The sequence below is a fragment of the Nannospalax galili genome, unplaced genomic scaffold (genome assembly GCF_000622305.1).
Source record: "Nannospalax galili isolate Female #2095 unplaced genomic scaffold, S.galili_v1.0 scaffold169, whole genome shotgun sequence".
NCBI classification, from domain to species: Eukaryota; Metazoa; Chordata; class Mammalia; order Rodentia; family Spalacidae; genus Nannospalax; species Nannospalax galili.
The window spans coordinates 3422042-3444079 of NW_008360327.1; the positions used below are offsets into that span (position 1 = coordinate 3422042).

The 22038-nt window shown below is 41.8% G+C and overlaps 1 protein-coding gene across 1 annotated transcript in view; it reads left to right on the plus strand.

Annotated features, from left to right (window-relative positions):
- Pstpip2 (proline-serine-threonine phosphatase interacting protein 2) overlaps positions 1-17052 on the plus strand; it is a 122817-nt gene extending 105765 nt beyond the window's left edge. The window contains exons 7-15 of the mRNA XM_008825914.3: positions 1433-1531; positions 2627-2672; positions 2901-2980; positions 6426-6524; positions 7793-7889; positions 8921-9002; positions 10285-10319; positions 12393-12457; positions 15421-17052. Of these exons, the coding sequence (XP_008824136.1) occupies positions 1433-1531; positions 2627-2672; positions 2901-2980; positions 6426-6524; positions 7793-7889; positions 8921-9002; positions 10285-10319; positions 12393-12442 (588 nt within the window). The 3' untranslated portion in view covers positions 12443-12457; positions 15421-17052. The remainder of the gene's footprint in view (positions 1-1432; positions 1532-2626; positions 2673-2900; positions 2981-6425; positions 6525-7792; positions 7890-8920; positions 9003-10284; positions 10320-12392; positions 12458-15420) is intronic.
- The last annotated feature ends 4986 nt before the right edge of the window (positions 17053-22038 follow it).

Below are 22038 nucleotides of genomic sequence, written 5' to 3' on the forward strand. Positions count from 1 at the left end.
GGTAGCTTCAAACCTCAAACTTGCTTTATATCGAGTATGGACTTGAGCTTCGAACCTCCTGCCTCCATCTTCTGAGTGTTGAAGTTACAGACATTACAGGAATGTCACCTGGTTAGGGTGTGTTGTTTGTGTGTGAGACAGGGTCTTGCTATGCAGCCCTGGTAGGCCTGGAACTTGCTATGTAGACCAGGATGGCCTTGAACTCACAGAGATCTGCCTGCCTGTCTCCCAAGTGCTAGAATTAAAGACATGCACCACCATGTGAAGTGCTTAATGAGTGCAAACCAACTCTCCAAAGAAGCCTTGTCCATCGTAAATCATCACTAGTTGAATTTTATTAGTTTTGTGGGTTCAATTCCACGTGTAAATGTGTAATAGTTATAAAAGTACAGTTTATATATCTGCTTTTGTTTTCATATGTATTTGTAGAAAAATGTAGATTTCTTATTTTATAGATAGAGACACAGAGGCACAGAGAAGCTAAATAATTTATTCAAAAACACGTAGACATTGGTGAGGCTAGGATTTGAACGTGTGCCCTCTGCCTCCAACATTTAATCTCTGGCTCACTGGCAACCTCAGAGAAATCAACCAAGAAAAGACTTAAAAGGGGGTATCTTTAGTCTTAGTCAAGTGTTTTTCTTTGTCATATTTGTTTATTAGGTAATTGATTTGTAGCTTTGTTTTGTTTTGTTTTGTTTATAAAGCTTTGTTTCTAGAGCTGAAACAAAATTATTTTCTTGATTCATTAATGATTCTAGTTTGTGAAACAATTCCATAATCCTGGTAGCAATCCTGGCACAAGATAGACTGTTTCTCACTATAAAACTATGCAGTTCAGAATTCTTTAAATTGAAAAGGAACAAAACTGTGCTCAAGTGAAAGAAATTAGGGTGTCGGTGCCCTTCCCACTGTGCATGGTTAAGGCCCCGCCCACTGTAATAGTGAGGCTGTTTAGAGTGAGAATTAGTTAATGCCAGTGACCCAGTGACTTCACATAGTTCTAAGGAATGTGAATGTTACATGTATTGAATTACACATCTTAAGAGTTACAAACATGGAGATGGATATGATCATATTTCATTGTATACATATAAGAAATTCTTAAGAATAAAGAAAAATGAGTTATATACATATTTTGATTTTATCTGTTTCAAATTCCATTTCGTATTTTGATCCATAGAAAGCTCATGTACCTTGTCTTACCAAATGGCAGTTATTAATTCCTTTGAGTTGCCATGAATAACTTGGAAGAGAGCTAGAGCCAGGGTGACTTTTCAGAATTAGCAAAATGCATGCCCCCTTCTGACAGCCTAATGTCTGGTGATCCTAGCACCAACCAGAGTCTGTACTTGGCCTGGTGGGCTAGGGTAGACAGTTTTCAGGGTCACACAGCTTTCTTACTTGTCGCTATCCACTGTCTATAATAAAGGCCAAGAAGACCTATGAGCAGAAGTGCCGAGACAAAGATGAGGCGGAGCAGGCTGTCCACCGGAGCGCCAATGTGGTCAACCCAAAGCAACAAGATAAGGTACCTAGGAGGGCCACAACCTGAAGAGTTGGAGATTTACTTAATGTTAGTTTAAAGGCAACTCAGGCTCAGGCATGATGGTACATGCATGTGATTCCAGTACTCGGGAGATTGAGGCAGGAAGATCAAGAGGTCAGGGTCATCTTGGGCTATGTTGTGAAACCGTGCCTCAAGAAACAAAAATAAAATAAACATAAATATAACTAAAAATCTTAAATTAAGGAGGGGCAAAGGATATATAAGCCAGAACACCAAGAGATACCTCTCATCATTTTGTGCAGCTGTCGGAAGGTCCTAAGATCTGTATTTGAGTGTGGACTTTACAATGCAGCTGTAAATGTGGGGCGCCCACTCTTCTGTAAATAAACCCCATGCCCTATGCTCTGTTAAAAAAATAATAAAATATTTTTTAAAATTTTGATATAATGCACACAAAAAAATCTTAAATTAAAAAAAAAAGAATTTGGCCAGATATGGGGGTGCATGCCTTTAATCCCAGTACTTGGGAGGTGGAGGCAGGTGGATCTCTGTGAGGGTGAGGCCAGCCTGGTCTATATAGTGAATTCCAGGCCAGCTGAGGCTACAGGGAGACTCTGTCTCAAAAAGATCCCCCCCCCCCAAAAGATTTGTATCCTAAGCCCCTGGCAATATCTTCCTTCAGGGTATTAAGGTCTTTTGAACCAGAAGACCCCCTTGTTAAATTTTTGAGATCGGAGAAAGCACTAGAGAAGCATGCTATTAGGGGTCCAGGGTGGAATAAAAGGCTTTTAAACACTATCTTCAAAACACAGCTCATATTGCTTGACTGTTTCTTGATAAGGGTGGGAAGTACACGCTTAGTGCTATATAATCTAAATATAATATTATCCACAACTAGAGGGCAGGGGCTATATCCTTGGAAGACATAGGACAAGATGCTCTGTGCCTGCTTTCTAATGATGAGAGGATTGAAGCTGAAAGGTTTGCTCATAAGGGAAAGGAAGAGAGAACTTGAACTATACCTTATCTTTTCATTGCCACTGCTTTTTACATCTGTTTGGCTCATTGGAAGCCTAGATCAGCTTTACTAATCTCTTGAACTTTTTGGTATTACAGCTTTTTGTGAAACTGGCAACTTCAAAGACTGCAGTAGAGGACTCAGGTGAGAGGGCTTCTCTGAGATGGGAAGGGTTGTTGGGGAGATCCCATTATCCTGAATATGTCTCAGAGAAGAGTAGTTACACAGTAGGATTAACAGGTATCAGAAAGGAAGAAGGGAGATAATTATGGCCTTCTAATATTCAAAATTCCTTGGGGCTTTGTGAGCTTACTACAACTCTAACAGCCTGTCTGGTTTCTAAGTCTTACCCTCCCTCTTCCCCCATTGCAGACAAAGCATACATGCTACATGTTAACATGCTGGAGAAGGTCCGGGAAGAATGGCAGAGTGAACACATCAAGGCCTGTGAGGTACTGGAGGCTGTCTGGATGGGGTGCATCTTCCTCCTAGAACCTGAACATATACTTCTACAGAAACAACCCCTCTTCTCTTTCTTTAGCACCTCATGTCTCATTCAGTTAATGAGTGTGAGGGCAGGTTAGGAATCCAGAATTTAAGTGAAGAATGGAAGAAATTGGAATAGCTTCCTCCAAGTTACTGATCTTTCTGCCTCTTCCACATCCTGACCACACACTGTCCACCGCAGCTCAGAGCTTTAGTCTAATGTTTGGTTAAGTCAGGCATCACATAGCTGAATCAGTTAATGGTGGATTGAGCACTGTAATTACCGTGAGAGCTTTGCCTGTACTTGTTAGGTCCTAAGAGAAATGTTTATGACCCTACAGTTTCCAAAAGAAAACTTAAAAGACAATCTGGAAAGTCCCTAAACTTTCTGATAGCATTTCTTAGCAGTGACTCTCCAGATGAAGTCCCAGGACCAACAGAATCAGCATTACCTGAGAACTTGTTAGAGATGAGGATTCTCAGCGCAATCCCAGGCCTGTGGCATCAGAAACTCCCAGTAGCGTCCAGCAATCTCTGTTAACTACAATTAACAAAGCAGAATTAGAACCATTGATTCACAGCCTCCTCCTCAGAGTAGGGAAGGCGCTGCTCCTTGCCTTGTCAAGAGCCTATACCATCCAGCTGGCCTTTCCCCACCCCCTTTAAATGTGACTGCTGTTGTATTGTATACAGACTCAGCTCATTCCTAGCTACCACCTCACCAGATGTGGTGTGTTTGTAGCAATCAAGATGCAGAGACAGGAAGATGGTGAGTTCTAAACCAGCCTGAACTTCATAGCAAGACCCTGATTCAAAACAAAATGAAACCTATTGGTTTTTGCTTTCCATCTGTTATAGTCTCCCCCCTCTCTCTCTCTGTCTTTCTGTCTCTCTCTCTGTCTCTCTGTCTCTGTCTCTGTCTCTCTCTCTCTGTCTGTGCATGCACACTGGGGATCATGCTAGGACTTCATGCTTTTTATTTTATGTGTATGAGTGTATTGCTCACATGTATATAAGTGCACCTGTGTCCTGCAATGCCCACGGAGGTCAGAAGAGGGTGTTGAGTCTCCTGGAATTGGAGTTACAGATGGTTGTTAGCTGCCATGTTGGTGCTGAGAATCGAACCTGGGTCCTCTGCAAGAGTAGTCGGTGCTCTTAACCCCTGAACCATCTCTCCAGCCTTAACCTCATGCTTTTACAAGCTCTTGCATGTGCTACACTCCCAGTCCCAACCATGTTTTGGGGAAGTGTTTCCAAGTCCCTGCTGTTGCACCCTGTTCCAGCCTAATGGTTGCTTTCCTGCACCTGCGTTTTCCTCTCCCAAGGATGCCAGAGATGCCCTTGGTATGAGGTCCAGTGGGCCTTTATGGTTTCTTTTCTTTCTCTCTTTGTGGTGCTGCTGATCAAACCTAGAGCCTTATGCATGCTAAGCAATCAATATACCTCTGAGATGCCCCAACCTGACCTCAGTGGTTTCTAATCTTTATTTGATTTATCTCTATCTACATTTTGATATCATGGAATTTTCTACCCCCACTAAAGCACTTTTTTATGCTTCCCTCTCTAACCCACACTCTCAATGTAGCCATTTTTATTAGATTTTAAAAGATGCAGAGCATGTGGCCTGGCATGGTGGTGCATGCTTTTAATCCCAGCACTTGGGAGGCAGAGACAGGTGGATTTCTGTGAGTTCAAGGCCAGCCTGGTCAACATAGTGAATTTCAGGACAGCTGGGGCAATAGGGAGACCCTGTCTCAAAAAGACCATAAAAGAAGAAGAGTCAGAGGAAGAGGAAGAAGAAGAGGAAGAGGAAGAGGAGGGGGTGGAGGAGGAGGAGGAGGAGCAAGAAAAGACACAGAGCAATGGCAGTGCATTTTATGGATATACATTTTATTGCCAGGGAATGCTAATATTGAGCCTATCTCTGGAAGGAGGGGAAAGAGATTGAAGAAGTCACACAGTGATTTTAACAAAGTTTGATACAGATATGACTAAAATTTTTTGATAAAGGCAGATAATTGATGTATGACTAGTCTCTTTTCAATGGGGAAATATTGTTAATGAAAATAGCCCATATTTTGATTTTTGATATTTTTACAGGTGAAGTTGCATTTGTTTCAAAATTCCCAGGGAGAAGGGCAGTTGGTAGGGATATCTTCTCTCTTCCCCTCCTCTTCTTTTCCCTACTCCGTCCTTTTCTCTTTTCTGTTCTCTTTTGAGAGACAAGGTCCAGTGCAACCCAAGCTGACCTAGAACTTGCTATAGACCTAAACATGACCTTCAACTTTTGTTCTTCCTCCTTCTACCTCCCAAGTGCTCAGATGACAGGGCATCATGCCACATTTATGTGGTGCTGGGGATTGAACCAGGGCTTCCTGCATGCTAGGGACGCACCCTACCAACTGGGCCATATCCCCAGGGAGCATGGGTGTTATTTTTTTTCAAACGTTGTTATTTGCTTATGTTCAAAAAACCTTTTTTCAGGTAGTGATTTTTGTTTTTTGAGACAGGGTCTCACTATGTATCCTTGACTGGCCTAGAACTCACTGTGTAGACCAGGCTGGCCTCCAAATCACAGAGATCTGCCTGCCTTTGCCTCCCAAGTGCTGAGATTAAAAGTGTGTGCCACTACACTTGGCAAGGCAGTGACTTTTATTTTAACTTTCTTTTAAAATTAAGGAAACCTTAAAACATGCACATGGGGCTGGAGAGATGGCTCAGTGGTTAAGAGCACTGGCTGCTCTTGCAGAGGACCCAGGTTCCATTTCCAGCACCCACATGGTAGCCAACAACTGTCTGTAACTATAGTTCCAGGGGAATCCAACACCCTCATCTGATCTCTGTAGGCATTGCATGACACAGTGTACCTACCTACATGCAGGCAAGATACTCCATACACATTAAAAATAAAAATAATAAATAAAAAACATGCACACAAAAAGACAGAAGACAAGTGGAAGGACCCCCCCCCCCCACATGTCCTCATTAACCAGCTTCAACATTTAAAATCTTTTGCCAGTCAGTCTTCCTTCCCCTACTGGGAAGGGCAATTTGGGATCTGGAACTTGGCAGGTATCCAGGTGAACAGGCCTAGTTGGTGTTTGGAAATGCCAGCTGAGGCTCATTAGAGCATTGGCGTCTGGAATCATCATCAATTTCTTTCCTTGAGAACTTACTCCTCCAATCCTGTTTATGTTAGTATGAAATTAGACTCCTTTTGCATTCTTTGATTGTGGTAAGAGTTTGTGAGCTTCCTATCTGGTGGTCAAGTGCAATACATTGAAGAAAAAGCTTATAGATAACTGAGGTAATATAGATAAAAGCTTACAGAGAATTGTTTAAGTCGTAGACAGGCTAAGGGAATGCCCCCTTTCTTTACATCTGTATGTACATGCAGCTGTTTTTCTCTAGGTGTTTGAGGCTCAAGAATGTGAACGAATAAACTTCTTCCGGAATGCACTGTGGTTACATGTGAATCAGCTGTCACAGCAATGTGTCACAAATGATGAAGTAAGTTAGAAACATCCAAGGAGGATTGTACTCTGCTCTGCTCATTGGATTCATTAGAGTGGAAAGAACCATAGATGCTTGTTAATTCATCCTCCCCACTCTCTGCTTCCATTTGAGGTCCAGAAAGATGGTAAAAGGACTCATGTTAAACATGTAACAAGCTGCCTGACTCACTCCTGGTCCATTTTATTATCATGACTCTCTAATTAAGAAACTGAAAGTCAGGGCTGAAGAGAAGATAAACCCAAATACAGTTTATTGTATGGAAGACAGAGATATTACAGATGAATGAGAGTCTCCACAACAGCTTCCGTCTAGAATGGGGGTCCCTTAGACCAGCATCACATATTAGCAGAAAGACCTTGCCCAGGTTGATGGTTGTTCCAGGCCTGAAGATTTGCTTCAGCATCCCCAGGGCTATTATTCAGGATTAACTTGTGAACAGCAATAGTAACTGAGTTCCCAGATATCAAAGGCACCAAACAGGTTATCACAACCTTGTATAAGAAATAACTCCACTTGTCTAGATGGGACACTTGCTTTAGAAGAATGATTGGATACCTGGAAAACATAAAACTAAAGGAAAGAATTTTTTCTTAAGTAATTGTCTTTACTTTTTTTTTTTTTTTGGTCTTTTTGAGACAGGGTCTCCCTGGAGCCCCAGCTGGCCTGGAACTCCCTATGTAGACCAGGCTGGCCTTGAACTCACAGAGATCTGCCTGCCTCTGCCTCGTGAGTGGTGAGATTAAAGGCATGTGTCACTACACTTGGCTGACTACAGGCCACCACAACTGGCGTTTACTTTTTTTTTTAAGACAGACTCTCCCATAGCCCCAGTCAGCCTGGAACTTACTATATAGATCAGGCTGGTCTTGATCTTACAGAGATCTGCCTACCTCTGCCTCCTGAGTGGTGATATTAAAGGCGTATGTAACCACACCTGGCTGTCTTTACATTTGTGTGTGGCATTGGCACTTGGTCATGGGACTTGGTATATAGTTTCTTGGTTCCATCAGTACTAAAAAAATTAGTTAACATTTTGGTCTGACCACAAAGATTCATTTCCTTGCCTGTTTATTTTTTTAAGTTAATAGCATAAATGCATCATAGAAACGTCCTTGCATGAGTCTGAGACTTGGGAATATCTTCTACTTTCAGAAACAAAATTTTCAAAGAGCTACCTGTTCAGTAAAGTTTCTTTGGTATAGAGCCATGCCATAATTATCACCAATATGCCTTTACATGATGACCTATCTTCTTTTTATTAGATGTATGAGCAAGTCCGTAAGAGTTTAGAAATGTGCAGCATTGAGAAGGACATCCAGTATTTCGTGAACCAGCGTAAAACTGGACAGACTCCACCAGGTGAATGGGGTGGCAGGCTGGGGAGGGCTGGTTAAGCAACTGTATTAGTCTTTCTTGTCAGATGACATAGAGAATATAAGACAAGGTCTGTGGGACTAGAGAATGGCTAAACAGACCAATCATCTTATGGCCAGGATGTAAAAGAGGAATAGACCAGGGTCCTACAGTCCCCTTCAAGGGCATACCCCCAAAGACCCAGGGGCTCATCATCTCCCAAGGGTGTTAAGCTGTGGACAAAGCTTCTTAATACGTGGGCTTGTGGGGGGAACATTGCAGGTTCCACTCTAGCATTTGTTTCTTTTTTAAAATTTCTTTTTATTTATTTATGTGTATGAGTGTTTTGCCTGCATGTATGTAAGTGTACCTGCATCACGTAATGCCCACGGAGGCCAGAAGAGGGTGTCAGATTTCCCCTGGAATTAGGGTTAGGGACAGTTTTAGCTACCGTGTGGGTGCTGGGAACCAAATCCAGGTCATCTCTAAGAGCAGCCAGTGCTCTTAACCATTGAATGCCTCTCCAGCCTCTTTTTGTTTGTTTTGAGGCAAGGTCTCATGTATCCCAGGCTGGCCTTGAACTTGTTGTATAGCTGAAGATGACCTTGAAACTCCTTTTATCTCTACCTCCTGAGTACTGAGGTTACAGGCATGTATAACCATGCCTGATCTTATGTAGTACTGAGGACTAAACCCAAGGCTTTGTATGTGCTTGGCAAGTGCTCTACCAACTGATTGACAGCCCCAGCCTTCACCTGTTTCTTTTTTAAAAAATATTTTATTATTTTTGTTTTATGTGTATGCATGTATTGCCTGCATGTAAGTAAGCGCACCCATGTCATGCAATGCCCTGGGAGGACAGAAGAGGCTGTCAGATCCCCTGGAACTGGAGTTACGGACAGTTGTTAGCTGCCATGTGGGTGCTGGGATTCGAACCCGGGTCTTCTGCAAGAACAGTCAGTATTCTTAACCACTGAGCCATCTCTCCAGACCCTTTACCTGTTTCTTAATGTCTTGTTTCTTAACAACTCCTCTAGCCCCCATCATGTATGAGAATTTCTACTGTCCCCAGCGGAATGCAGCCCCACCAGGAAAAGCTACAGGGCCTAATGTAACAAGGTAATAACCTACTGCCTTTTGTGTGAAGAAAAATATCTTAATAAATGTTTATGTTATTAATGTTCTAAGACATTACTTTTGAGAAAGTTTATTTTTAATTGACAAATAAAATTTGTATATTTTGCTTAATGAGGAAACTAGCTTTTTGGAAATAGACTTTTAGGACAAATATTAAATAACTTATTAATTATAGTTTAAGGAGAACTACATCATACTTGAATGAGATCATTATTACTTGTTTATGATTACTGTGCCTTTCAATAACTTGTAGAAAACAAGAACCAGCAAACTATCAAACTGTGGCCCCTTATAAGTCAGATCTGATCTACCTGTGTTTGTAGGCCTTTTGAGTTAAGAACAATTTCTACTGTGTATGTGTGTGTGTGTGTGTGTGTGTGTGTGTGTGTGTGTGTGTGTGTTTGTGTTCTCACTTTGTAGCTCAAATGGCCTGTTAACCCACTCTGTAGCCCAGGCTGGCCTGAACTCATGGTGATCCTTCTGCCTCGGGCCCCATGTGCTGGGATTATAGGCATGAACCACCACTATACCTAATTTACATTTTTAATGACTAGAAACTTCAGAAGGATACTCTTTTATAATATGAAAATTATATGAAATTCAAATTTCAGTGCATATAGAAAGCTTTATTGGCACGTATTCATTCATGGATTATATTTTATATCTGGTTCTTTTCCCACTAGACCTGAGTTGAGGTACAGCAGATATATGGCCAGCTAAGCTAAAGCATTTCTACTGGGCCCACTGTAGGAAAATTGTGCTGCTCCTAGCATAAAGGAACTTGGTGGGAGAGAAACTTCTTTTCACATAAAATCAGCTGGAGTTTGCTGAGTTTTCCATTTATTAGTTTTAGGGAAGGTGGAAAGTATTGAGAGAGATCTCATGCATACCATCAATATTAAGTTAATATGAATTAACTGACTTAATCCTCACAGAGAGGTGGAAGCTGTTTCTCATTCTATGTAGGAAGATTCTGATGCTCCAAGAGATCAGCAAATTTTGTTCACACAGTTGAGATTAAAGTCCTGCTCTCTGGGCTATGGACAGGGCTCTGTGCTCCTGACTACCATGTGTCAAAGATGCCTGTACCTTGTGTGTCAGCAGGTCAGGGCTGCAAATCATTTGCTTCATCTCAGTCTTCTTGGCTCTGTAGCACAGAAGTTGGAGATGATTTAGTGTAATATGCTTGTAGCACACAGCAGAAAAATGTAAAAAACAATGACAAGAAATTATCTGAAGTACTTTGGTTTTTTATTTTTTACAGGAGAGGACCTCTTCCGATTCCTAAAAGTGTACCAGGTATGTCATCAAGAAAAACCTTTTGAAAATTTTAGGTAAGGTTTACTTTAAGATAAAATAGCTATAATACAGAAATAAGAATCAGGAACCTGGAGAAATAGCTCAGTGGTTAAGAGCACTGTCTGCAGAGGACCTGCATTTGGTCCCCAGCACCCACATGATGGTTGACAACGGTCTGTAACTTCAGTTCCAGGGGATCTGATGCCTTCTTCTGACCTCCTCATGAATTGCACCAGATAGATGCACTTTGCACATGCAGGCAAAACACTCATGCACATAAAATAAAAATAAATTAATAAAATTCGAGGCCAGCCCGGTCTACATAGTGAGTTCCAGGACAGCTGGGACTACAAGGAGACCCTATCTCAAAAAGACAAAAAAAATTAATTTTGAGAATTTCATACATGAATGTTGTATTTGTATTATTTTTGTCAAACTTAAGAATCAGTTTGGGCATGGTGGCAGATGCCTTTAATCCAAGCACTTGAGAGGGAGAGGCAGGTGGATCTCTGTGAGACTGAGGCCAGCATGGTCCACACATGAGTAGTTTCAGGTCAGCTGGGGCTACGGGGAGGCCCTGTCTCAAAAAGAAAACAAAACAAAACAAAAAACCAAACAAACCACCACCCCAAAATAAGATCTAGGCATGTCTGATTTTTCACATTGCAACATGACACTGTCATCTAGAGTTTGTGCTTGAGAACCGTGCAGTCTATTTAAAATAATTGCCAAAAAAGTCCCACTATTTAAGTAAGCTTTGAGTTTGTGAACAGTCACATTCATTGCTATCCTGGGTGCATGTGACCCATGAGTCACAGGTTGGACTTGCCTAATAGGATCAAACTCCCAAGAGTATACACCTGTATTTGAACCTTACTGTAAAACTTTCTCAAAGAGTAAAATTTCATAATTGGTGATCTATCTTTCAGCTTATCCAAGAAAATTCAGCTACTAAAATAACAAAAGAAAATTATATCACAGTTTTATCAAAGAAATTATTTGATTTAGACCATGATAACAGCAGAAATAAGATACGGGTTCCCTTTGGGTTTCACAGACATACCATTTATAGAATTTACAGATATCCTGGAGCATGTAATTTAATATTATAATTTGGCACACTGCCCATTAAGGAATCCTTTGTGATTACACTGGGCTCTTTTGCTCTGAACTCCTATAGTGCCTCAGAAGAACCACATATACCAATGTTTTTTTTTGTTGTTGTTGTTTTTTTTTTTGTTGTTGTTAGTTATATTCTTTAAGGATAAGCATTTTTGTCTTTTCTTGTATCACTCCCAGCCTCTAACATAGTACTAGGCACATAGCAGCTACTTAAAAAATTCACTATTTCAGAAAAAAAGAAAAAGTTAACTCTCTACATTCAAGGGACTTAAGAGGACACCTAGGCATAGTGGCACATATCTTTAATCCCAGCACTTGGGAGGCAGAGGCAGGCAGATCTCTGTGAGTTCAAGGCCAGCCTGGTCTACATAGTGAGTTCTAGGACAGCTGGAGCTACAGGGAGACCCTGTCTCAAAAAGACCAAAGAAAAAACATAATAACTGATAGGGCTGGCAAGATGGCTCAGTGGGTAAAGGTGCTTGCTACCAGGGCTGATGACCTGAGTTCAGTGCCCAGACCACAAATGGTGGAAGGAGAGAACTGACTCCCACAAGTTGCCCTTTGACCTCTACATGTGTGCTGAGCACTTGCACACACACATACACAAATAAATAAATGTAAAAAAAAATCAGTGGTTGAAATTGTTTGAATAAAATGACTTATTTCTTGTTGCCTTAATTGGTAATTACTTTTGCTCCTTTTTGATGATGACTGTACTATGGAGGCTAATCTGGGCATGAAAAAAGGGCAAAGAAGTCATAATAGTGATTTCCAGAATATTCTCTGGTGTGTAGTCATGACTGCCAATTACGGGCTTTGGTGTCTATATTTTGTAAGCTGTTGTTACAAAAAGGTAGTCATCTGAATCTTGAAGTGGAATGCTTGGAAAGGGCTAAAGTCTTATCATGAAAAGGAGTAACTTAATTTTGTCCTGTGTTTTTTCCTTTACAGATGACCCTGATTATTCATTGGTTGATGACTACAGTTTGATCTATCAGTAACATCAAGGGTAAATGGTAAGAGTCTTTAATCTTCCTGTAATTGAGTTATGCTTGAGCCAGTGATTGTATTTCTGAAATTTTTGAAGCTTCTTTATGACACCACCACCAGGAAGCTGGGTCTTGCAACAGACCTGCATCCGGATGGGTGTTGTATCCCTTTAGGCTGGTCTCTGGACCCAGTAACTAGAAGCTGACTGGAAACTTGTTTGAATTTGGGCATTTTCCCTTCATTATTCATTATTTTACAATACTTTGTGTAGTCTTTACACACCTGTATTTCAGTATCCTCATAAGCAAAACACACATGATTCTCATAGTTTAAGTCATTTAGTCTTTCATGTACTTCTCATTCCTTTGAAAGGGGAAGAAGTCAGGAAAAAAATCAATGAAATGGTACCACATTCACCAAACATACCAGGGGATGATAGCAGTCATCCTGCACCTGGTTATAGGTTGTTACTTCTCTGAACTAGCAGATCACAAGGATTTTTGGAGGAGAACTCAACACTGCTACCCAACCTCCACTGCAAAGGTGACCACATGGCAGTTGGTTTTCTTTGGCACTCAGGCACTTGGACTGTGCTCCAAGTTAAAACTGATCTTCACAAATGTGAAGATTGCCTCAGAAGCCAAAATCAATACTAAATGAAGCTTAACCTAAGCAGGCATATTCCGAGATACAGTTGTATAGGTATCATATTGGCAAAGAAAAAGAAAGGATAATTTCCTAGTTTTTTCATATTTTGTTTGTCCTATTTTCTAATTTGTCTATAATGAGACAGTATTACTTCTTTGATGAAAAATTGTTTGGGGGGCTGGAGAGATGGCTCAGCAGTTAAGAGCACTTTGCAGAGGACCTGAGTTCGATTCCCAGCACCCACATGACAGCTAACATCCGTCTGTAACTCCAGTTCCAGGGAATTCAACGTTCTCTTCTGACCTCCATGGGCATTGCAAGATGAGGGTGCACTTACACACATGTAGGCAATACACTCATACACAAAAAATAAAAATGATAAAATATTTTTTAAAAAAGATAAGAAAAACTGTTTTGAAGAGTTGGTTCATTTGCATTCTGGTCTTGTGTGCTTCTGGAGTGACAGGAAGTAGATGGATGGGATTCAGGAAGTCACGATAGAACTGGAATAACTTCACTCCTACACTTCCTGATTTGGTATTGGTGACATTTCCTGTCAGTTGTGAAACGAAGCAGGTTTTAATAGTGCTGCCTGGTGATTTCTAGTGTTCTAACCACTGAAAAGTGGTGGGAGTTTAGTGTCAAACATTGCTTCAGTCCCCCAAAACCATCTATTTGGTGACTTTTACCCCATTAGTTGTACAGGCAAGGAGTCAAATTGTCTTAGTTAAATAAAAATAATTAGCTAGTATCAATTCATATTAAAAATAAGACCTTAAGTTGCTTAATAAATATCTTTTTAAAATTATTTTTTTTAAATATTATTTTTTAGGATATGAGTATTGCCTGCATGTATGTAAGTGCACCTGTGTTATGCGGTGCCCAAGGAGGTCAGAAGAAGGCATCACATCCCCTGGAATTGGAGTTACAGACAGTTGTTAGCCACCATGTGGGTGCTGGGAATTGAACCTGGGTCCTCTGTAAGAGCAGTCAATGCTCTTAACCACTGAGCCATCTCTCCATCCCCTTAATAAATATTTTAAAGATATAAGCAACTTTGTTATAAAGAAATAGAAATGGCCGGGCGTGGTGGTGCACGCCTTTAATCCCAGCACTCGGGAGGCAGCGGCAGGCAAGTTCAAGGTCAACCTGGTCTACATAGTGAGTTCCAGGACAGCTGGGGCTACAGGGAGACCCTGTCTCAAAAAGATAAAAAAAAAAAAAAGAGAGAAATGGAAGAAATAAAATATTCCATTCTCTAGCTAGGTATAACTTTCTGACTTACAAGTAAATTGTAGTCTTTACAAGCAGTCATAATTTCTCTTTCATAAGCCTACTTTCTCAGAGTGAGGGGCAAAACCCCAATTAAAAACACATCTTGGACATAACGAGTAAATCACTGATCAGGTAAATATGCTTTCTAGACCATGGTGCAGATGAACACTATGGGACAGGGCATTGGAAGCTTCGAGTTTCTTTTATTTTTTTAACCTCTTTCTTTCCTGCTTTTACCAGGATAAAGTATATATGTTATTGGTATTGTATGCTGTTAATAGTAGTGTTTGACTTAGAACTCTGTTTTCCTTCATCTGGCATGTAAATGCAAGGTGCTACATATTTACTTGAGTCATCTCTCTCAAAATGTATAATTTTAGTGCCCACACCAGCACAATGAATAGAGGCTCAACATATACATATATAATTGACTGAACTTCAGAGGATTTTAAGGAAGGGAGCTTGATTAGGTTAATTTAGTTAGACAACTTATTACAATATTTAAAGTGTTTGAATATACCTTTGGAATTGAAATTTAAACAGGAGGATTTAGGATTTAGTGATTTGTTCTGCAGTTGTTGGTTTTAGCTGCTATTCCTGTTTTTAATTCTAACATGTTTAGTAAAGACATATTGTAATTTTTGAATTAAAAATGTGTATCATTGGGGCTGGAGAGATGGCTCAGTGGTTAAGAACACTGGTTGTTCTTACGGAAGACCCAGGTTCAAATCCCAGCACCCACATGGCAGCTAACAACTGTCTGTAACTCCAGTCCCAAGGGATCCAACAGCCTCTTCTGACCTCCTCAGGCATTGCGCAATATGGGTGCACTTACCTACCTGCAGGCAATACACACATACATACAAAATAAAAAAATAAATAAAAATTTTTAAAAAAGGGGAATCATTTTTACACATAGAGCATTTCCGTCTTTCATCAGTTGGAATTCATCACCATTGTTTTCCTTGGCCGAACAAATACGTTCTTGTTGAACCCACTCAGGGTAGGAACTGGTGGTGACGTGAATAGGTCATTCAAATGAAATCTCTTTGTTACTGTCTTTCAGAAAAGAAAGCTTTTCCCAGTTAGTGCTTCTGTGACAAGAAAAGAGGCACCCAGAGCAACAGAATCTATAGCCGGATGTTGTCAATCACCAAAACTTTGATGTGAACCTTTGTTGTAATTTTTTGATATATTAAATATATAGTAGACATTTAGCTCAACTTAGCCAAGTAGAGTTCTGCAGGATTTTTTGTTTTGTTTTGTTTTTGCAAAGTTTATAGACTGCCCCCAACAGAAGAATTATTATTTCTGGACAGTTACTAAAGTCTTCTTTCCAAAGTGGGAAGCAAGGCCATCTGTAGATCCTGAGTGTGGGCCATGGAGCAGGTAGAGCTGGCTGTGGAGGAGTCTGAGCCATCAGCTGCAGAATATGCTCGCATGACTGTGGAAAACCTGGCCGTGGAGTTTCAACGGTGACTCCCACTCTGAGTGGCGCAAGATTTACAGTTACATTCCTTCTTTGACTGGAAGACTTAGAAACAGCCAGTTGGACTTGGTTATTTTATAGATGGAGAAACAAGGCCCAGCAGTGTGAAATCAATGTCCTTCCAGTTCTGCCGGCCAATTAGAGCCAGAACCAGACCTGGAGTGTAGCTCATCCGACTGCACCACTCTTCAGCCCTTTTTGAGCTGCAGTGCCTAGCTAAAGTTCAAAGAAGGCCTGGCAGGATGGCTCAAGGAGCAAAGGTGCTTGTGCAAGCCTGACGACCTGCGTGTGATCACTCAAACTCAGGTCAAGGTGGAAGGAGAGAACCAATTCCACAGAGTCGTCCATAGATGGCCAAGACCATTTGAATTTGAGATGGTAAAGTCAAAATAAAGATCCTAGGATCAAAGAAATATGGTATTTTGTCTATTCCCCAAGAGAATTCAGAGTTTTGGAGCCAGTCCCCAATCCCAGGTCTTATAGGGAATCCCTTGTGAGCTCTGGAATATGTAATTTGAGAGGCGTTCTTACTGTTTCACAATACTTGGCTTTTCCTTTGTCACCCACACACGGCAGGGAGATTGTGCACTTTTTGTGAGACCGAGAAATAGTACCTGAGAAAATAGTGCATTTTAGTTATGACAAATCACAATAGCACTGTTATTTGTTTGGTATGGTGTAAATATCTGTGTCACCATGAAAAGCAAGTGTCTTCTGCACAGTAGCTCTCCCAGGACAATGGACAAATTGATTAAAAGATTGAAAGCTAGATGTGTGGTGCTTGCCTATAGTTCCAGCATTTTGGAGGTTGAGGCAGGAAGATCTTGAGTTTAAGATCAGTCTGGGCACATAGTAAGACGCCATCTCAACCTTTTCCCCCAAATGAAAGAAAGAAAAGATTGATGATTCCTTTCTTTCAGTTTAGGACGCTCCTGAATGTGGCCATTTCTTGTCATGACAGGAAATATGTAGCAGTTGAACATCCTTTTGAGAAACTCAGGTTTGCAGAGGTCCATTGACTTCCCCAAACTGGACAGGCTCAGAAAACTGTCTTTTGCACTCAGATTTTTAAGTATGTTATTTATTGTTGGCAAGTCCTCAGAGATTTATATTTTCTATCGATTGGTGTAATTGATGTAAATGTGCTTATTATTTTATTGCTCTTTCTGCTTGGTATGAAGTAAAATAAAGGTTCTTGATGATTTGGAATTTAATGTGCAATTTTGTGTTAAACATATATCTCTTCTGAGCTTTATATAACTCGTATCCCATTTGTGTGTACGTGTGTGTGCATGTGTGTGTGTGGGGAGTGGTGCAAGCCACAAGCTAGCTGGGGGGATTCTCCTGTCCTTACCCTCTGTGTTGCTGTAGGAATACTGGGATTACTGCTGTACCCTACCACATCTGGCTTTTATGTGGACTCTTGGGATCTGAGCTCAGGTCCTTGTATCTTTATGGCAAGTGCTTTACCCATGGAGCCATCTCCCCAGCCCCAAATTGTATTCTTTTTAAGGTTTAAAGCAAATATACATTCACAGCATGTAATCAGAGATATAGTATGCCTGTCATATTAAAATTTCATAGGAGTGGCAATTAGGGAAGTGCCTGAAAGACTCCTTAGGGGAGTGTTCTAGTTTGCTTTCTGTTGCTGTGGTAAAACACTGGCTGAAAGCAGCTCGGGTAGGGTTTATTTTAGTTTACAAGTCCCAGGTCATAGCCCATCACCAAGGGAATTCAGGATAGAAACTCAAGGCAGAAACTTGGAGGTAGGAACTGAAGCAGAGACCATGAAAGAATCTGCTTACTGACTTGCTTCCTATGGCCCACTTAGCTACCTTTTTTTTTGGTCTTTTTGAGACAGGGTCTCCCTGTAGCCCCAGCTGTCCTGGAACTCACTATGTAGACCGGGCTGGCCTTGAACTCACAGAGATCCACCTGCCTCTGCCTCCCAAGTGCTGGGATTAAAGGCGTGCACCACCACGCCGGGCCCCCCTTTTTTAAAACTTTTATTTTATGTGTATGCATGTATTGCCTGCATGTAGGTAAGTGCACCTGTGTTGCGCAGTGCCCATGGAGGTCAGAAGAGGCTGTCACATCCCCTGGGATTGGAGTTACAGACAGTTGTTAGCTGCCATATGGATGCTGGGATTCGAACCCAGGTATTCTGCAAGAACAACCAGTGTTCTTAACCGCTGAGCCATCTCTCCAGCCCCCAGCTATCTTTCTTATGCAGCCCAGACCCATCTATCCGGAGATAGTACTGCCCACAGTGGGCTGGGCCCTCCTACATCAAATAGCAATCAAGAAAATGTCCCAAGGGACATGCCTACAGGCTAGTCTGATACAGGTAATTCATTTATTGAAGTGCCCTCTTTCCAGGCGACTCTAGTTTGTGTTGACAAAACTAACCAGCACAGAAAGTGACAATGAAAAAAACATTTTGAGGGAGCTGGAGGAATAGTTCAGTGGTTAAGCTTATTGCTCTTCTGAGGTCCCAGGTTCAGTTCTCAGCACCCACATGGTAGCTAACACCTGTCCTTAACTGTAGTTCCAGGGGATCTGATACCTTCTTCTGGCCTCTGTGGGCAACAGGCACACACATAGTACACTAACATATATGCAGGTAAAATGCTCATACACATAAAATAAAAATGAGTACTTTTTTTAAGTTAAAGGGGATGGATCCGTAGTTAAGAGCCCTGGCTATTCTTGCAGAGGACCCCGGTTCCTTGCAGAGGACCCCAGTTTGATATCCCACACCCACATGGTGGCTAACAACCGTCTGTAACTCCAGTTCCAGGGGAATCCAATGCCTTCATCTGACCTCGGCCTGGGTACACTTACACATATGCAGGCAATGCACTCATGCACATAAAATGAAAATAAAAAAATATTTTAAAAGTTAAATAATTTGAGAAACACTGGTCAAAGGTAATTGTGGTTAACTTTCTATTGTGATAAAAACACCAAACAAAACCAACTTGGGGAGGAAAGGGTTTATTACATTTTATATCTTCCAGTCACAAGTCATCATCAAGGGAAACCAAGGCAGGAACTCAGGGCAGGAACCTGGAGCACAGACCATGGAGAAACAATGTTTACTGGCTTGCTATTTTGGCCTATGCTTAATCTGCTTTCTTAAACAGCATAGGATCACCTGCCCAAGGGTGGCACCATCTACAGTGGGTTGGGCCCTTCCACATCACTCAACAATCAAGAAAATGTCCCACAGACATGTCCACAGGACAATTCAATGAAAACAATTTTCATTTGAGGGTCCCTGTCCCCAGTTGTGTCAACTAAAGCTATCCAGCACAGTAATGTCATATGAAATTCCATATGACACATCAGATACTCCATAAGCCTTATAGTGGTGCTGGCCAGGCATTGTATCCAAAGGGGCAAACCCTCTTGGAATCTATCAGGGAGGAGCCTCTACCTTTTCCTGAGTGGAAGATACCTGGTGATTTCAATTCACTGGTTGGTTGCTTGGAGGGATGGTAACAGATTTTGGGTTCAGCCTCAGTTTCATGGCTCATTGGTCAGATAATCAGCAGTAATCACTAGTTTGGGTCAGTGGAGGGTCTCTGCATAATCCCATTTCCTAAACCATGACCATTCTGTTCATGGACCTACCAAGGAAGCACTAGGGTGACCGAGGACAGAGAGCAGTTCAGTCTGCTGGATGAGTTACCCTAACATCCAATTCTGTACCTCTCCTGTGGTGGATATTCCCTTATGGGCACTGGGAGGAGACCAGAACTGTTTCACATTTTGTTGCCTATTTTCGTAGGTCTACCCACTGACTTCTTCACTAGCTTTCTGTCTTCAGTCTTCAAACTTTCCTCTCTGTTTCCATCCCACCAGTCCATGCATATATTCATCTTGGGCCCCATATCCCTTTGTAGTATGTTGGTGACAAGATAGATTGATACACTGCCTATTGGGAATACTCCTCCCTAGTGTCATTTCTGTGTCACTCCTTAGTCTGGCTGCTGTGTGGCAGTGTCCACATCCACATAACAATGAACACAGGACTGGACTGTTCTTGAACCAGGCCTGAGGTTTTTATTCTCTGCCAACTGGACTGAAGAGATCACAAGTATATGGTGAAGGAGAGGCATAGGTGCCCCAGAGGAAGGTAATTGATGTGCCTACATTACCAGTAAGGTAACATACTTGTTGATAGATAGGAATGTTGGAGAGAGCGGTGCAGTGGAGAGCACAGAGCGGATGGATGAGGCACCGAGGCACAGATGGAATTCTCAGCGGGATACAGATTTATTTCACACGGGGCACCTTTCCCTCGGGAAAGGGAAAGATGTCAGGGAAGGGAAGGGGAGGGGAGGGGAGGGAAGGGAAGGGAAGGGAAGGGAAGGGAAGAGGAGGGAAGAGGATTGTTTCTTGGAGCATCAAAAATAAGCTATCTGGGGAGAGCTGGCCATGAACAAACAGCAGGGTTCCAGGTTAAACAGACAAGGAAACAAAAAGGATAGAAGGAACTAAGCCATATGGCAGGAAATAGTGGGTGGTCTGGAGATAAAACAGGTGGGTTATGGATACCAAGAAAGCAAATTGGCTTTTCGTTTTCCTTCAGTTAACAAGGGCCCATGAAAGAATATTTAGTGAGGAACGTGAAATGAGCAACATTTAGGAAGTTTTGCCGGGTGTTCAGATATATGACTAGTGAGAAATGAGTCATGATGTCAGCTGTCCCTTTTCCGGGCTCCAAAGTCTGTAGGTCCCTGTTGGGGAGGGGGGAAGCTGCTGCTATTTGGAACCCTAACACTTGTGCCTTCTGGATTTGCTTAGTCTGGTTCAGAATGCACCTTTTTCTCAGTTCCTTTCTTTTCTTTTTCTCTTTTTATTTCTTTTTTTAAAACAAGTTCTTGCTATGTAACTGAGACTGACCTTGAACACAAGATCCCCTTGCCTTTGCCTCCTGAGTACTGAGATTGCAGGTGTGCAACACCACACAGTGCACCGTTTCCTTTGCATGACGTATTGTTGATGTGCCTACCTAACCTAGGATTCACAGGATCTAAAAAAAGATAAAGTAGGGGCTGGAGAGATGGCTCAGTTGTTAAGAGCACTGGCTGCTCTTGCAGAGGACCCAGGTTCAGTTCCCAGCTGGCTAACAACCATCCATAACTCCAATTATGGGGGATCTGACTCCCTCTTCTGGCCTCCATGGCCATTACGTGCATGGGTGTGCAAAAATACATGTAGGCAAAACACTCATAAAATAGAAATAAAAAAATTAAAAATATAAAAAAGAAAGCTAGGCTGGGCATGGTGGCATATGCTTTTATTTTATTTTATCTTTTTTTTTTGTCTTTTTGAGACAGGGTCTCCCTGTAGCCTCAGCTGTCCTGGAACTCACTATGTAGACTAGGCTGGCCTCCTACTCTCAAAGATCCGCCTGCCTCTGCCTCCCAAGTGCTGGGATTAAAGGCATGCACCACTATGCCTGGCAGCACATGATTTTAATCCCAGCACTTGGGAGGTAGAGTTGAAGGAAAATCAGCCTATCATGGCTGAAGGAACTGACCATCTGTCCACCCGGCCCCCCACTCCAGAAGGGAGAGATATCTTAAGAATACATGGCTCCTCCCAAAGGACATCTTGTTTCTTATCAACCCTCTATAGATCTGATTCCCTATCAAATCCCCTATCAGAATTTCCCATCTCTCCTTTCCTGATCCCGGGGGAGGAGCACACACCACCCAAGAGGCATGCCCTGACTTTGGGATTCTGGGAAGGCACCCACCTTCTGAGATTCTGGGAAAGCATGACCCTTTTTTTGAGTCCACCTATAAATCATAGACCTCCCCCAACCTGATGTCCCAACCTCCATGACCATGGGAAGGTTGATTGCCCCTCATAGCTAATAAAGCTATATGTATCTGGTGAGGTCAGATTTTACTTCTACTTTATCATGTTGCCTTCTCACCCCAAATTCTAAGAGGCCAGGTGGATCTCTGTGAGTTTGAGGCCATCCTTGTCTACATAGCGAGTTACAAGACATCTGGGGCCATAGGGAGACCCTGTCTCAAAAAGACAAAACAAAACAAAACAAAAGGCTAAAGTAATTTAGAAGTGACATGATTTCTTTCCATAGATGCTTGTTAATTCATCCTCCCCACTCCCTGCTTCCATTTGAGGTCGAGAAAGATGGTAAAAGGACTCATGTTA